The sequence below is a fragment of the Typopeltis vanoorti genome, chromosome 21, assembly GCF_054136105.1.
Source record: "Typopeltis vanoorti isolate ZY-2024b chromosome 21, IOZ_Tvanoo_1.0, whole genome shotgun sequence".
NCBI classification, from domain to species: Eukaryota; Metazoa; Arthropoda; class Arachnida; order Uropygi; family Thelyphonidae; genus Typopeltis; species Typopeltis vanoorti.
The window spans coordinates 72,020,150-72,037,804 of NC_143569.1; the positions used below are offsets into that span (position 1 = coordinate 72,020,150).

Here is a 17,655-nt window from a genome sequence, read left to right on the forward strand (position 1 = left end):
GATCAATCTTTAAAGGTATCTGTTGCATAACTATAAAACAACAAATTACATGATAACCATAGTAATTAACTTTAATGAAATGAAAATACAGATATTGCATACTGAAAATAACAGTACATCACCATCATCAGTGGGTAGAAACAAGCAAATTAAAGAAATGGGAATACAAGGTACATACAACAATTGGTTTATCAATTAAAAACAGTTGCTATGTGCTATAAATTAATATATTAATAAATAATACTGAAACTATTTTTGATGTTTACATAAAATGAGAATCTCCCAAAAGTTTGGGATTTTCTGTTACTTCATAACAGAAAATCCTTACATCCCAGACTTAACTCCATCATACCACTGGTTATTTCCTACACTGAAGGTACTTCTAAAAGGCATTCATTTTGAAAATGACAAACAAGTCAAAGCAAAAGATAATGATTCTAGTAAACAAGATGAAGAGGTTTACAGCTTCAAGAAATTTGTTACACAGTGGAGAAAATGCATTGAAAGGTAGGGAGATTATGTTAAGGAATTAAAGACTATGCACTGTTTTGCTTTTTATTTCACTAATACATCCCTTTTGAGTGTGGACATATAGCAATGTAGGCATTACTTTCAGAATGCCTCTCCTACATGATTATATCATTATAGTATGTTAGGGTTAGAGTAATAGTGTTTGCCTCTAGAGCAAACAACATCATAATGACAAATTACTAAATAAAGTCCCAACCACTATCCTCTTAGCATAATGCTATATTAAATTAAACTCATTATTCACTATAACATACTATTCTTGTGGTACCCATGTCTCTGTTATAACAAGAGTCAACTATATGAAGGCTCTTACCAGTAGGATGACAAACGTCAACAGATATCTGATAGCCTGTTGTGTCAAAAGTAAATAGCAGTTCCAAGATCATTATCAAGTAGTGTACAAAAAATAAAAGTAAATTTAAAAAATTTGGTCAATAAATACAAACATTCCAATACAAGCCAGCTAAGGTTGGTCAATTGGTAGAGCCTCTGCTACTAATGGCTCACGCAAAAAGTTCAGCAAGTTTGAGTGCAGCTAGTGGTTGGAAGGGGTTTAATCATTTGATGCTGTTGGCACACTCTCCCTCGAGATGTCACATAATAATAATAATAATTCCTGTGTAATGTTATATGGCATGTTTCTGGTACATGATGTTAGACTGTCAGAACATCAGTGACTTTCTTCTGACAGTCTAGCATTATGTATATAGCATTCAATTTTAGTCAGTGAGTAAAGGAACTTTTTCAAAGCCTTTCCCCCATCCCAACTGGTTCTCAAGTTAGTTGATTTTTAACACAGGTCAGTTAGGTTATTCCTCCTGGAAACTAAGGAAGTTAAAGAGGCAGTGAAGGAAAAGAAGAAAGCATACCAAAAGTTCCTGTCAAATAAGTCAGCTTGTGCTCTTAGAGAATATAGAGACAAATGCAAGAATGCTAAGCACTGTGTAAAACTAGCTAAACAAAAGTCATGGGAGGACTTTGGCAAGAATATAGAAAATAAATATCAAGAAGGTGGCAAAATATTCTGGAGGTTGTTGTAGAAGCTTAAGAATTGAGGAAAGAGTGCTATAAAAGGAATTAGAGATGATAAAGGTGACATGAAAATGGGAGAAAAAGATATCCTTGAAGTATGGAGTAATTACTTTGAAAAACTGCTAAATGAAACAAGCAGTGATGACAGCACAGTGGTAAAAAACACTGACCAGGCATGCAGTCAGGAATACATATCCATACTTGAAGTGGAAAAAGCCATCGAAGGCTTGAAATGTGGAAAGGCAGCAGGAGTAGATGATATTCGACCAGAAATGCTGAAGTATGGTGGTATAAGAGTCTTACAGTGGCTGCACTGCATAGTTCAGAAAGCCTGGACAGAGGGACGAATTCCGGTTGATTGGAGTAGAGCTCTCATAGTACCCATATATAAAAAAGGGAAATAAAACTGAATGTGAGAATTACAGAGGTATTTCCCTACTGAGTGTTCCTGGCAAGATCTATGCAAGTATACTTGAGAAACGGTTGAGAAGAATTGTGGAAGAAAAGCTTGGTGAAGAACAAGCTGGATTCAGGCCAAATAGAGGCTGTCAGGATCAGATCTTCACTTTACGACAAATAGTCGAGAAAGCATGGGAATAAAACAAAGATCTGTATTTAAGTTTTGTCGATTTGGAAAAGGCATATGACAAGGTGCCAAGAGAGAAGCTAATCAATACGCTGCAGTTATATGGTGTCAATGGGGCATTATATCAAGCAATACTTAGTCTTTATTTGAGTTGTAAGTCAGCAGTTAGAATTGAAGGAAGTACAGGAAGATGGTTTAATGTTAAATCTGGTGTGAGACAAGGATGTACATTATCCCCTCTGTTATTCATTATCTATATGGATCACATTATGAAGGAAAGTGGTATTAAACATGATATCAAAATTGGAGATGTTAATGTCAGCTCTTTGCTTTATGCGGATGATGTTATACTTCTAAATAAATCTGCTACAAGTCTGCAAGATTCTCTGACTAAATTGAATAGCTGTTGTAATAGATATGGTATGAAGGTCAGCAATAAAAAGACAAAGACAATGAAAATAGGCAGAATCATTGAAAATGTCAACTGTCTTGTGAATGGAGAACCTGTGGAACAAGTAAAACATTTCAGCTATTTAGGAACAATTTTTACTGAAGATGGTAAATTAAATATAGAAATAGACAACAGAATCAGCAAAGCTGGTATGGTGGGAAGTCAACTGAATAAATTCATATGGAATAAGAAAGAAATTAGTCGGAACACTAAATTAGCTGTATACAAGACAGTGTTCAAACCAGTTTTAACTTATGGATCTGAGAGCTGGGTCAGAAGTAAAACACTTGACCAAAGACTAGAGACCACAGATATGAGAGTCCTGAGAAAGATGATAGGCATGAACAGATGGCATCAATGGCAGTATCATATTAAAAACGAGGATATTAGGAAAGAACTTGACATTGTCAGCATCCAGGAATGCGTTAGCAGAGCTAATCTCAGGAGGTATGGTCACTTAAACAGAATGGGTGAGGAAAAATTAGCAAAACAAGTGTTCTCTGCCAGGTTGGCAGCAAAACGACCCAGAGAAAGACCAAGATATAGGTGGATTGATACGGTACAAAGTGCCTTAGACGATAGAAATATAAGATCTGATAATGTTGGAGTGTTGACAAGTAACAGACTGATTTGGAGGAAAATTGTAGATAGGAAATTAATAATGATGTAATTTTTTTCATGTAGTACTATCATATCCTGTACACCCCTTGAGGGTACATGGCAGGAATTTGATGATGATGATGAACTACATCTCAGAAAGGCTGACTATAGACCCAAAACATTTTCAGATAACAATAGAAGGGTTAAGATTTAGGATTATGAGAGTTGGCTGCTATACTCTCCCCACCTCCCCCATTACCTCTAAAATCATCAATAATGATATGCTCCATTATTAAAGATAGCTAATGGTGGAGACTGTTTGCCTTGTGATTTTCAAATGTTAGGACTAAAAAAACTCTGCATACTACCTTTTGGGGAATAAATATAAAACAATACACCTTCAACAGCTCACTTTTTCATGGATTGTTTTGCACAAAAGTTCTGCAAAAACAGTTATTTTATATCACTGACCATATATAATTCAAAATCATGCTATCATTATCATATGACAGCATCTGTCACTTGCATGCCATCTGCACTCAGCAATATGAACTGATGCTTATGTTATGTCATGTGCTAGTACATATATTATTCTTCACTAACTAGTTGTAACAAAAATGACTTTCCTTTATTGTTACAAGATACTGTCAAATGTAAGTGATAATGATAACACGAATTCTACAGGAATTTTGTGGGAAACAATCCATGAATAAAAATGCTTTGACATTTTGAGCTGTTGAAGGTTTATTGCTTTGTATTTATCCTCCTCTTTTTCTTCTCTAATGCCTTTTTATCAACCTGGTATATGCAATACTGAGCTCATGGCAACCTCTTCACTGGATGAAGAAACTCAGGTGCATGAGGATGATACAAAGTTGTATTTGCAAAAGGTGTAAATACAGGATAATTTTAATAATGAAACAAATCTTGACATGTAAATATAAGGAAGCTATTTTGCCTCTTTAAAAAGCCTTGATAACAACAGGCATAGGTTATTTTGCACAGGTTCAGTCTCCAGGTTTCTGTGGCTATTCTGATAAAGTGGAGAAAGTGCAAGGGAGAGTATTAAAGATGATATCAGGATTGTGGAATATAGATTATGAAGACAGATTGAGAATTTGTAGACTGCAGGCACTAGCAAACAAGAGAAAGAGGGGGTGATATGATTGACACTTACAAACTTCTGAAAGGGTCATACAGGATTTCAGTTGATGGAATTTTTCATTTTATGGAGAGTGGGGGGGGGGAGGACAAAAGGGGATCCTTGGAAGCTGAGATTGAACAGAGAAGAAGGGGATGAGAGCTTGATTTTTCTCTCATAGAGTGGCGTGTAATTGGAATGGACTGCCATTAGAAGTGAGTGCAAATAGTGTGAATGAGTTCAGGAACAGTTATGACAGCTGGTGCTGATAATATGTGGCCTCCCTCAATGAGTCCCTGCCTCCTTTGAGGTCTCTCTTAATGACAGTAATAGTAATAATAATAATAATAATAATAATAACAATAAATTTCTTACAGTCTTTCTTTCTTATTTTCTTTAACTATAAATACTTCTCAGGGAAAAAAACTGGGTTATCAGTGACTGATGTATTTCTCTTTCCATATTATCCCTTGAAAAAGTTAAAAGTGAAAGAGGAGCCGCTGGAATTTGTTAAACTATGCAGATATACAATATCAATGTTTATATAAAATACAAAATGTCTGATAGATGTACAACTCCAATATATAAGCTTAAATTTAAGGTACAGGTAACCCTCGTATAATGCAGTACTTATACAACGCTGTCTATAAATTGTAGTAATCCTTGTTGAATGTGGTACTTATACAACACGGTTTCCATATAAGATGGTCTACAAACTGTAGTAACCTTTATCTTTTCATATATTTTTCACCGAACGACTTAAAAATCAAATTTTATCTTCGTCAAATTTGCGTCTGCCCGTATTGCGCATGTAGTTATAAGTAGCGAATTTATATTAGGGGAAATACCCTTTGGCATGCATGTATGTCAATTGCTTACCATATAAAATATTTATTGTTGAAAATTGTCTTCGTTTTCTGCCAGGAAAGTGCATTAAAAATCGTGTGTTAATCTCAAGCTGAGCACTTTATTTTTTGGTGAGTTACACACAATATGTAATTTTTTTTTTTTTTTATGTAAAAAAATTATTTTTATAGTAATAGCCACTTAGAGTGCTTTTTCGATATGGTTGAAGGTTGAAAATGAAATTAGTGAATTAATCGATGGGGAAATAGATTTAAATGAGAAGGAATTGGTACAATTAATAGATGACATCGAACCAAATGGCAGGGAAAGTTTTGCTGAAGATTCTGATTGCGATGAATTCGTTCAAGAATTCAGTTTAAAGAAATTAACAGAAGGATTGAACGTGGCAAGAAAGTTATTTTATGGATAATGATCTCTCAATGGAGCGTTCCGGAATATTCACGAGACAATTGGATATTTTTTTAGCTCCGTATTATGAACATAATAAAAAATTGCAGCATAGTGGTAAGCAAGGTCTTATTACTGACTTCTTGATAACTAAATCAGCTTAAGTATACAATGAGAATTATACAAGTGATATCCAAGAGATTTCAAGTGATGACGATGTCTGGCCACTCGTAAAGAACATCTACGAAATGTTAGTTTTGAAGGGAGTGATGACGATTAAAATATGCATTTTATTTTATTTTGCCTAAAACATTTACGTATGCAATGAAGTTTACGTATAATTTATAATTTTTTATAATTTTATACAATGTATTTGTTTCATAGTTTATGTTTTTTTTAACTTACGTGAAATACCTGAATTAAATAAAAATATATTTTTGTTGGATATGTCATTGTTTATATAATTCTTGTAGAGAGGCTTATATGCTGGTTAAACATGATAACTAATAATTAAGGAATTGACAGCGTACACTAGAAATATAAATTAAATAAACTTTAATATATACTTTCCGATATTTTGGCAACGTCACGTTGTCATCTTCTTGGGAACTTAATACAAAGACAAGTGCAGGCAAGTACTACATAACAGCAAAAGTAACTCGCATCTATATCTGTGACACGGTGTTCATATATAATTTTTGGTGATTAGTTTAGTAGTTACGTACTTGGCAGTAAGGAATGATGGCAGACGCAACTGCAATCATAAATGGCGTGTCACCAAGTCCTCCGCCATTTAAGAACTCTATTATATGTAATATAATAAAGAACTTTGTGGTATGCATGATTGCGGCATGTATCCTTCCCAGGAGTTGGATATAGGCACTCCCCCCCTTCTCTCACCCGGAGAGAAGGGGGGAGTGCATATATGTGCAAACTGCAGACAGTGGGATGAAATTAATGAATTGGATATATCGATAACTGACCTAGTTGCTTCAGGGAAGGGAAATGAATGTCGGGAGACAAATAGTGTGATAGGAGAGAATGACAAACGGGAGACGAGTAGTGTGATAGAAGAGAATGACGAGCGAAGTATGAATGAGAAAACAAGAGTCGGGAGTGTAGAAGGCTTGAATGACTGAAGTTTACGGAGATGGTTTTGATTGGGTAAAAGAATGGTGAATAAGAGTGACTAACTTGCAGAAAGGGATAGATGAGCTGAAAGAGGAGGTGGAATATCTTGTGAACGAGATGAGAAGTATGAAAGATGAGATTAGGAGAATGGAAGAAATATATGCAAGGTGAATAAGAGTAGGAGTGAGAGAAAGCTTTGAGAATGATAGAAGAGGAGAGAATAGAAGCAGTAGGAGAGAGGGAATGAGAGAGGGGTTTGGGAATGATAGAAGAGGAGTATAGAAGCAGTAGGAGAGATGGAATGAGAGAGGGGTTTGGGTATGATAGAATAGGAGTATAAACAGTAAAAGACAGGGAATAAGAGAGAGAGAGAGAGAGAGAGAGAGGGGTGTGGGAATGATAGAAGAGAATGGGAACAGTAGAAGAGATGGAATGAGAGAGGTATGTGAACGATAGAAGAGGAGAGAACAGGATAAGTGGAAGAGAGGGAATGAGAGAGGTATGGGAATGATGGACAAGAAGAGAATGGAAACAGTAGGAGAGAGGGAATAGTAAGAGGTGTAATGTACGGTGACTCAATGATCCGTGGTGTGCAAGACAGGATGCGTGAGGAGTGTTTGCCTGGAGGAACAATAGAAAGTGTGGCTATGGCAATTAAGAGAAGTGAAACGGTGGATGAGATGATTCTGATGGTAGGAACAAATGACTTGAGAGGTAATGTAAATTGGGCAGCGAGAGATATGAGATTCTTGCTTGAGATAGTACGAAAGAAGACGCAGAGAGGAAAGATAGTGTGCATGTTGCCTAGGATTGACTGTGACGAGCTGAGCAGAAGAGCAGTCATATTGAATCATACTGGATAACATAATAGCTAGAATGTGTCAGAAGAGAGGATTGGAATATGTGGATGCTTGGACAGAATGTGTCAGAAGAGAGGATTGGAATATGTGGATGCTTGGACAGTGTTTGAGGACAGAGAGGAATTGTATGCAAGAGACCGCTTGCATTTGAATGAGGAAGGACATAGGCATCTGGAGAGATTGCTGTTCTGAACGAGTCAGTATGTCAATGCAGGGAAACTAGAATGCCCAAGATAGATGGTAGCAGGGGTGGTCTCTTGTGGGAAAGGGTACTTAGGAGAAGGGAGACAACATCAGGTAGCGGTGAGCCCAGTGGAGTCTAGAGGGGATAATGCTGGGTATAGAAACAATGGCATTTTTATGCTTTATACTAATGCCAGGAGTATCCAGAATAAAGGAGAGTAATCGGTGGCACTTGGCATCAGCCTGGCCAACGATTATTGGGATCACTGAGATGTGGTTGACAGAAGAAGATATAATAACAGGAATAGAAGTAGCAGGGTACAGCATTTTTCAGCAGGATAGAAAGAAAAAGCATGGTGGTGGAGTACTGCTTATGATAAGTGATGATTTATGTCCTCTTAAGAGTGGAGGCTTTGGAAGGCAGTGACACTAATGATTTTGAAAGCATATCGTGTGAGGTAGAGAGGCAAGACGGGATGTTTAGTGGGGTGTTGCTACAAACCAAGGAGCACAGAGGGTGGGGTGTTTAGACAGTTGAGCTTGGCAAGTGCAAGAAGAATAACTGTTATGGGAGATTTTAACTACAGCAGTATAAATTGGGGAGAGGAAGATGCATGTAGCAATAAGGGAATGGAATTTCTAGAATTCTTGAGGGACAAATATCTTAGGCAACATGTAATAGAGGGAACAAGAGGTTCAAGAGTTTTGGATTTATTCATAGCATCAGAAGAGCCGATAATAAGTGAGATGACATCTCTCTCCCACCAGTTGGAGAGAGTGACTATGTGGTTTTTGACTTGGAAGATGAATATAGTCTTAGACATCAACTTGGGGAAGTTTCATGGAGGGAGGAATCAGAAGGCTGGGATATCATTAGTGCTTGGAAAATTGTGAAGGAATATTTGTTAGCAGCAATAGTAAGCTGCATTCCACAAGTGAAGAAAAGGACACAATTTGCTGTAAAGTGGATGACAAACAATATTAAACAGGAGCTGCATGTGAAAAAGAGGCTATAGAAGAGATATAAAGAGATAGGTAAAGAGCAGATACATGAAGAATATAAGACACAGGCCAGGAGAGTGACTAGTATGGTAAGGAAGGTGAAACTGGAATATGAGAAGAGACTGGCCCTAAGATCCAAAGAAAATCCTAGGGAATTTTTTTTTTTTAGGTATGTGGCCAGTAGGAAGAATAACATTGTAGGATAAAAATAGGAATAGAGTGACTGATGCAGAAAACATAGAGGAATTGTTCAATGAACACTTTATTGGTGTATTTCATCCTGGAGTAAATTTTAATACTAGAGGGATAGGGCAGGTTCGAGGTGCAGGAGGAGAACGTGTTCCAAATACTGAGTACTCTGGATGTCAGTAAAGCTGTGGGAATGGATGGTATTTCACCACGAATTTTGAGACAATGTGCTAAGCAACTGACAGCTCCTTTGACCTGGCTTTTCAATGAAGTCTGGCTACAGGAAAGGTGCCCAGGGAATGGAAGGAAGGTAAGATAGTGCCGTTGCATAAGGGTGGTAACAGACTGGAAGTGTCTAATTATAGGCCAGTTTGTGTGTCATCAGTAAGTTGTTAAGTTCTTGGAGAAACTAATTAGGGAACGTATACAACATTGGGAATATGAGGGTAATGTTATCTGTGAGAGTCAACATGGATTTGTGAGGGGGACGCTCTTGTTTTAGTAATATGCTAGCCTTTTATAATAAAGTTACAGGAGCAGTAGATGAGGGAAAGGCATATACTGCCATTTTCTTAGAGTTAGCGAAGGCATATAACTGGGTGCCACATGATAAGCTGATATTTAAGTTGCAGCAGATGGGTTTGAATGTCAGGTTGGTCAACTGGATTCAGGATTGGCTGTCCGATAGGTATCAGAGAGTTGTGTATGGTGGGGAAGTTTCAAGGATGCAGAGGGTTACAAATGGGGTCCCACAGGGCTCAGTACTGGGACCTATATTGTTTAACCTTTATATCAATGACATTGTCAGTGGATTGCAGGGGGGATGTGCAGTTGTTTGCGGATGATGTGAACCTGGGAAGTTTCATTATTAGTAATAGTGTAGATGTGGTAGTCATGCAAGAGGATTTGAATAAGCTAGACAGATCGGCAAATGAATGGGGGTTTCAGTTTAATGCAGCAAAATGTAAGGTCTTCAGGTTTGGGACACATTCATGGGAAGCTGCATACTCCACTGGAGGAGATATACTGGAGGAAGTAGGGGAGACAGGAGATCTGGGGTTGATGATTGATAGAAACCTGAAATTCAAGGGACATATTGGAAAGGTGGTGAAGGTAACACAAAGGATTGCTGCAATAATGAGAAGGACGCTGACCTGCAGAGATAAAAGAGTTATCATTCTGTTGTATAAGACCCTGATCAGACCAGACTTAGACTATTTGTTCTCAGATTTGGTCCCCAGGATTTGAAGGGGATAAAATAACTGTGGAAAGGGAACAGAGGCGGATAACAAAGATGGTTTCAGGACTTGACAATGTTAGTTATGAGGATCAGCTGAGGGAATGTGGACTGCAGAGTTTGGTGGATAGAAGAAGGAGAGGTGATATGATTGAGACTTTTAAACTGTTGAGAGGTGGTTACAGGGTTGACACTGGGGAGTTCTTTTGCTTGGTTGAACAGCGGGAAGGAGTGATGACAAGGGGCCATCCCTGGAAGTTACGAAAGGAACCTGTAAGCAAGAGGGCAAGGAGTGGTTTCTTTGCATGGAGGGTGGTTGAACAGTGGAATACATTGCCTGAACGGTTAATGAGTTTAAGGAGTGGTATGATAGACTTTGCGTCTCCTGGGAGGGACCTCCCACATTGAGTCGATAGATTTGTGTTTCCTAGGAAGGACCTCTCGCGTTGAATCTTTTGACTCCTTGGAGACCTAAATAATAATAATAGTATAACCAAGTAGAAAAACTTTTACTGCTTAAAATTAGGAGAATGATGGGAAAATTCAAATGCAACTGATGCTGCAACAATGTTTTTTTTTTTTTTTTTAGTATAACTGTTCATGTATTAGATTGAATCTATAACTCTATCAGGAACTTAAGATTAAAAAAAAATTATTTGATTAAATTAGAAATTCAGATGTTCTGAAATGCTTTTTAGCTGAACAGTAATTATGACAGCAGCAAGATGTATTAGAGAATACAGTGCAGTAGCCAAGCAGATTTTGAATAAGTGGTAATGAAATAAAACTTCCTAATAAACTCTTGATATATATATCCTGAGAAGTACATCTCACATCTGAAGCAGATTTTGCAGTTTTCATCTTGATATAGAGAGAAGCAGTAAATTTATTGACCATTTGTATATAATCCTTCCCATCCCATAAGTTCTTAATAGTGTTATGTTGTGAACCTATTGCACATGCAGTTGCATGTTACAGCACAACCATAATCAGCTGACTCTGAATTTCCCTTTGTTCTCTTAGTTTTATACAAAGATAAGAATTTGTGAGATTCAGAATGAAATACAAGTGAAATAGTTTAGTTATATAATACAACATAACCGGTGACCCCCACTGAAAAGATACAATATTTTGTATTGTATCTTTTCAGTGGGGGTCACTGGTTCCCTCTTTAACTGAAAGTTTGTGATAAATTCACCAGAAATGCTTAGTATAGGTTGAATTTTATTCTTCTCCGTACCTTTATTTTTTGCCTTCATTGTAAAATGAAGGCCAAAAAAATAGGTACTCAGGAGGCCTCTGATTGCTTAGCTCTACTGTAAATACTTTGTTACAGCTATCTTTTAAAAAAAAAAAAATCATAATCTGGCATTTTCTGGATGTCATATTAAGTAATGTGTTAATTTCAAGACAATTAATAGATTAGCCCAATAAAAAAAAAAATGTAACTGAAGGATGAGTTTTTTTAAATATCAGTTTTTGAAAATTACCTTGAGGTAGGAACCAAAGTATTTGGTTACAAAAGGACTATCACATTGCGACAGCACCATAATTTCTTGTTGAATGTCTTCAATTTCATCTTCTGCTTCCTCTAAATCTATTATTTTTATTGCTACTACTTGCTGAGTCCTATTATCAATTCCTTTGAACACTTCTCCAAATGAGCCTTTGCCAATCCTTTCCTGCTTTGTGAAAATTAATTCTGGATCCACCTTCTGAAACATAAGAAATGAAATGACATTGATAAATATATCACTATGACAGAGATAGGATGTGTGTGTGGGGGGGTGTATTATTGCCTACATTAAACTCAAATTTTATCGTGATGGATTTGGAAGGTAATTTATCCTCCACTGCAAAGCAGAAAAAGTATGTGCAACTTCAAGTTAGATCAACTGCCTAATGGTTCAAATGCAATTGCTTCTTAGCATTTGACAATGAATTTTAGGTTAAAAAAATGTAATTTCATCATAAACAGTCCATGAATCTTGTTCATTATTTCTACATTTATTAATAAATGTCACTCCAATAGACTAGCAACATCTGATCCATCTGTTTACAGTAGGACGTATTCAAAAAATTAATTGTGCACTATGAGAAAAAATTATATCACGCTTTAATATATATTTTAAAAAAAAATCCACTAACACTTTTTACTCTCCAAAGGGAGAGTAAAAAGTTAAAGACTGATGGCAGCCAATCTCCACTGACAGCTATCAACAATTTTCACAAACATATGGAGGAAAGCACAGAAGACAAATGCTGCTATTCTCGAGGTCTCTAACCCTAAACTACTATATGTATATTGTTGTCAGAAAGAGTGTAAATTCTGCATTCAATTTTCAGTTATGGAGTTAAAAACTCAAATTTCCAGGATGGGGAAAACCTTACTTGTCTGTGCCAAACATCGATTAACTCGGAAAATGTTTTAGAAAAAAGGACTAGAAAAAGTTCCTCTTATTCATCAACTGTAATCAAACTTATAAAATAGTCTTTCTTCTGGCAATCTAGTGCTATGGAAGCAAATCATTTCCACAGGCTACATATACATGCACTTTGATAATAGAATGAAGTAATAATTATTTTAACTTTATTAGCAGAGTTTAATTTTGAGAGCTGTCTAGAGCAGGGTTTCTCAAACTGTGTTCTGTGGAACACCAGTGTTATGCGAGAAGTTCTGGAATTTGTCATTTTAGATTTCTAGCATTTTTCATGAATAAATATTATAAAATATTTATTCACGAATATTATTTTCCTCAGAATATTTCCACTATAAAGTGGAAATATTCTGAGGAAAATAATATTCGTGAATATGTCGAAAAGCTCAGACCCAGAATGCCTAATAACATCTTGTGTATCGCTAATTTTCACACATCGAAACCTTTCAACATTTGGGAAAGGGATACCACTGTTTATGACCAGTCATAAAAATTGCCTGCAAGCAGATTATAACAATGGGTGGCATATAGTCTGTTCTCAAAACTGAAGGAAATGACATCCATGTAGTAAATGTCAGTGACCAAGTGGCACATTTTTAAAAATGGAAATATTCATGAATTATCGTTAATTTTCACACATCGAAATCTTTCAACAATCGGGAAAGAGAATACCTCCGTTTATGACCGATCATAAAAATTGCCTGCAAGCCAATTACAACAACGGACGGCGTGTTCTCAAACCTGAACGAAATAACATTTGGAAATGTCAGTGACCAATCAGCAAGGAAGTATAAAGAAAATTTTTCCACTGAAATTGAAGATTAAGGCAGTCTGCATCCAGTTCTCAAATCTATTAATACTAAATACTTCTTCGCAAGTTCGTATTGCAGTGTGTAAGTGCTGGTTCTGAAACCAGAGTGCCGTGATTTTTTTAAAAGTAATATGAATATAGATTTCAATTCTAATATGAATAAGAGACAAGGCACTTTGTTTAATTTTGGTATTAAGAAATCTCTTATTGAAGGTGTTTGTGACGGAACAGATAGTGAGTCATCCACCTCAAGCCTACAAAGATTTCCAGGATGTACAAAAGGAGGGGAAAACTACCAGCACACAGGAAAAAAAGTCTGCATTCACTTATAAGTACTTATAATATAAATTTTTGGTGATCAGAATAGGATATATGAATGAAAATCAGCACAAATTAATTTAATGATGGTTTAATTGATGTTTAATTAATTATTAATTAATAATAAAAAATCAGCTAAATTACCAATTAATTATTAATAATACATTACAAAATAACTAAGGTGTTCCGTCGTAAAAAAAGCTTGAGAAACCCTGGTCTAGATAATACCGCCTTTACCTCATGATAGTCATATTCTAATAAACACGAAAGGGTAATTTCAAGTGAAATCATCATGGGAGTGAAACTACATATATTTTTGATTTTGATGAAAGCTAGTTATTTGCAGGCATAGACTTCTGTGGCTAATTGGTTCAAAAGATATATTTCAGTGATTACACCACATTTTTTATTATTCTGTTATACAAAATACTAAAATAATAGTTCCCGACAAGTTTCGTAAATCGCAGGATTTACATCTTCAGGGAGTAAATTGTATAACTTAAAGTTTAAACAAGAGAATTAATAAATACAAATCATAACTGTCTGGCTATTCATAAACTCAAATAACAGAATGCAGATATAAAACGTTATTCGCGTTGAACAATACTGGACGATGTCACGTGTTCTTGTTCATACAGTCCAAGCTCAGATTGAGGTAGATTTTTTTATTAGAGCTGACCACACTTGATGGAGAATTAAATCTTGATTTTTATTGCATTGGGTTGGGTTTTTCAGCATATTAGCAGCTTCTTTAAATTTTCTTATATAACTGTCGTTTTCTATGTATGACATCGTCATTTTTTGCCAGAGTACATCGTGTCTAGTGGAAGTGGTATGGAAAGCAAGACCCGTTTTTTGTTTTCTCTTTTGTATTGTACATCTCTTTGGTGTTCAGCCATGCGCATTTCTCCAGATCTTCCTGTCTGTCCTACGTAGCAAATCCCGCAAGAGCAATAGATTTTATAGACTCCTGGTTTTTTAAGAGGATGATGAAGTGGTTTCGGTGGATGTAGGAATCTTGAGATTTTTTCCATAGGAAGGAAGGTTACTTTTATGTTGTGTTTGTTCATTAATTTGGCTAGCTTATCTGTAGCATTTCTCATATAAGGAAGTGAGATTGCGTTTTTGTAATCCTGTTTTTTTGTGTTGTTAGTTGGAGGCATTTTAAGGATTCTCTTGATGGTTTTTGTTTCATACCCATTCTGTTGGAGGATTTGTGTTAAGTATTTTAGTTCTTCATTACATCTTTCTTGTGTGCTGGAGATATTGTATGCTCTGTCTCGAAGAGTTTTAATTAAGCTTATTTTTTTTTTTTTGTGTGAAGGATGGTGGTGTGAGGTTGCATTTAGAAATCTTCCAGTGTTTGTCGGCTTCCTATATACTGAGAAGGAGAGTTTACTTTCTTCATTAACTTCTATATAGAATATCCAGAAAAGGAAGTTTTCCATTTTCTTCTTGTTCTAAAGTGAATTTTATGGTGTTGTGCAAATTGTTGAGATAATCTTTGAAATTGATAAGTTCATCTGTTGTTCCATTGAATATGATGAAAATATCATCCACATAGCGTAGCCATATTTTTGGTTTTTTATGGTAATTCTTAAGAGCACTGCTTTCAAATTTTTCCATAAATAGGTTTGCTAATACCAGTGATAATGATGAACCCATGGCCAATCCTTTTTGTTCCCAGATTCTGTCTTGATAGGTGAAAAAAAGTATTGTTTTTACAATGTTTAAAAAGATTTAAGATGTCCAGAGGGAAGAGGTCTTCTAGGAGATTCAAAATTTCTCGTCTAGGGATGTTTATAAACAAGGCTGATAATGTCTAGACTTGCTAACATGTCTGTTGGACCGATATGTATATCTTTCACTTTTTCTATGCAATGTTTACTATTTTTTATGAAGGAAGATGTTTTTCCTATATGTTGTGAGATCATGTTGATGAGGTATTTCGCCAAGTTGGAAGTTGGTGAATCTCTTCCATCTACTATTGGTCTTAAAGGTATATCTGTCTTATGGATCTTTGGAACACCATATATTCTGGTATCAAAGGATGTTTTGATTGTAAGTATTTTTTAAGTTCTTCCATCCAGAGAGGCACTTTTTTTTATTAGATCATTTTTTTTGTGTGCATGCCAAGTCGGGTCTCTGTCTAAGGGTTTGTAGGTGTTTGTATCTTCCAGGAGACTTTTTTTTGTTATCATATTCTGTAGCATTTAAAATGACAGTTGCATTGCCTTTATCCGCATTGATTATGATAATATTTTTGTCATCCTTTAACATTTTAGGGCAAGCGTAAAAAAAAAAAAAATAACAACACAAAAAAACAGGATTACAAAAACGCAATCTCGCTTCCTTATATGAAAAATGTTACAGATAAGCTAGCCAAATTAATGAACAAACACAACATAAAAGTAACCTTCCTTCCTATGGAAAAAATCTCAAGATTCCTACATCCACCAAAACCACCTCATCATCCTCTTAAAAAACCAGGAGTCTATAAAATCTATTGCTCTTGCGGGATTTGCTACGTAGGACAGACAGGAAGATCTGGAGAAATATGCATGGCTGAACACCAAAGAGACGTACAATACAAAAGAGAAAACAAAAAATGGATCTTGCTTTCCATACCACTTCCACTGAACACGATGTACTCTAGCAAAAAACGATGATGTCATACATAGAAAACAGTTATATAAGAAAATTTAAAGAAGCTGCTAATATGCTGAAAATCCCAACCCAATGCAATAAAAATCAAGATTTAATTCTCCATCAAGTGTGGTCAGCTCTAATAAAAAATCTACCTCAATCTGATCTCGGACTGTATGAACGAGAACAAGAACACGTGACATCGTCCAGTATTGTTCAACACGAATAACGTCTTATATCTGCATTATGTTATTTGAGTTTATGAATAGCCAGACGGTTATGATTTGTATTTATTAATTCTCTTGTTTAAACTTTAAGTTATACAATTTACCCCCTGAAGATGTAAATCCTACGATTTACGAAACTTGTCAGGAACTTTTATTTCAGTATTTTGTATAACAGAATAATAAAAAATGCGGTGTAATCACCGAAATATATCTTTTGAAGCTAGTTATTTGTCACTATATCCTTTAGACAGAAGGAAAAAAGAAAAATATTTTTTAAGTTTTTCCTGGAATTCATGAATTATGATGACGATTTTTATTTAGCAGATCCACAGAATTTTTATGGTTTTGGAGGGCTTTTTTTCCTTTTTAAGCATTCATTCATTTTTTTACTCTCTCATTTGCTACTGTCATGTGACCCACTCATGATCCTGAGGGGGGGGGGGGGAACGTTTTCTTCATTTTCAAAAGGATGTCCAAGGTGAAGGGATGAAAATAACAGAATAGGCTGAATTTTGATTTATAGCCACCTATCAGGAGCAACTCTCATAAAAACCTGAAATTTTTATTTAGTCCTCCTCCTCCACACCACACACATACATTACATTTTTCGGCTTCACAATAAGCTATTTTTAATTTTTTAAAAATTTTTGAGGCAATTTTTTTCACGGAAGGGACAATTCAATCAAGGTGATTTTAGGCATACATATTCCACTACACGTATAAATGAAAAATCAGACTTGTGAATTCTACTTGGGCCCACAGGGTAGAGTGCAATATGAGAAAAAGAAACTCAGAATATTTAAAGCTGGTGGCCACTATCTTGATAAAAATTATCAGATAACCAAAAGAGTTTGCGCTGTTTTTCATAATAAAAATTTAAAAGCTGCAGAAATTTTCATAAAATTTCTTATTCATTAAAATAAGCACCTTCATAATCTACAATGCTTTCCCAACAAGATACAAGTTTATAAATTCCGCTTTTATATGAAGCATTTTGTCGTTAGAAAGACTAACCCTA

The 17,655-nt window shown here is 35.6% G+C and overlaps 1 protein-coding gene across 1 annotated transcript in view; it reads right to left on the reverse strand.

The window, feature by feature from the left end:
- Positions 1-17,655, reverse strand: part of LOC150094964 (serine/threonine-protein kinase 26-like) — a 330,587-nt gene that overhangs the window by 159,822 nt on the left and 153,110 nt on the right. Inside the window, exon 3 of the mRNA XM_090411052.1 lies at positions 11,688-11,912. Within this exon, the coding sequence (XP_090267178.1) occupies positions 11,688-11,912 (225 nt within the window). The remainder of the gene's footprint in view (positions 1-11,687; positions 11,913-17,655) is intronic.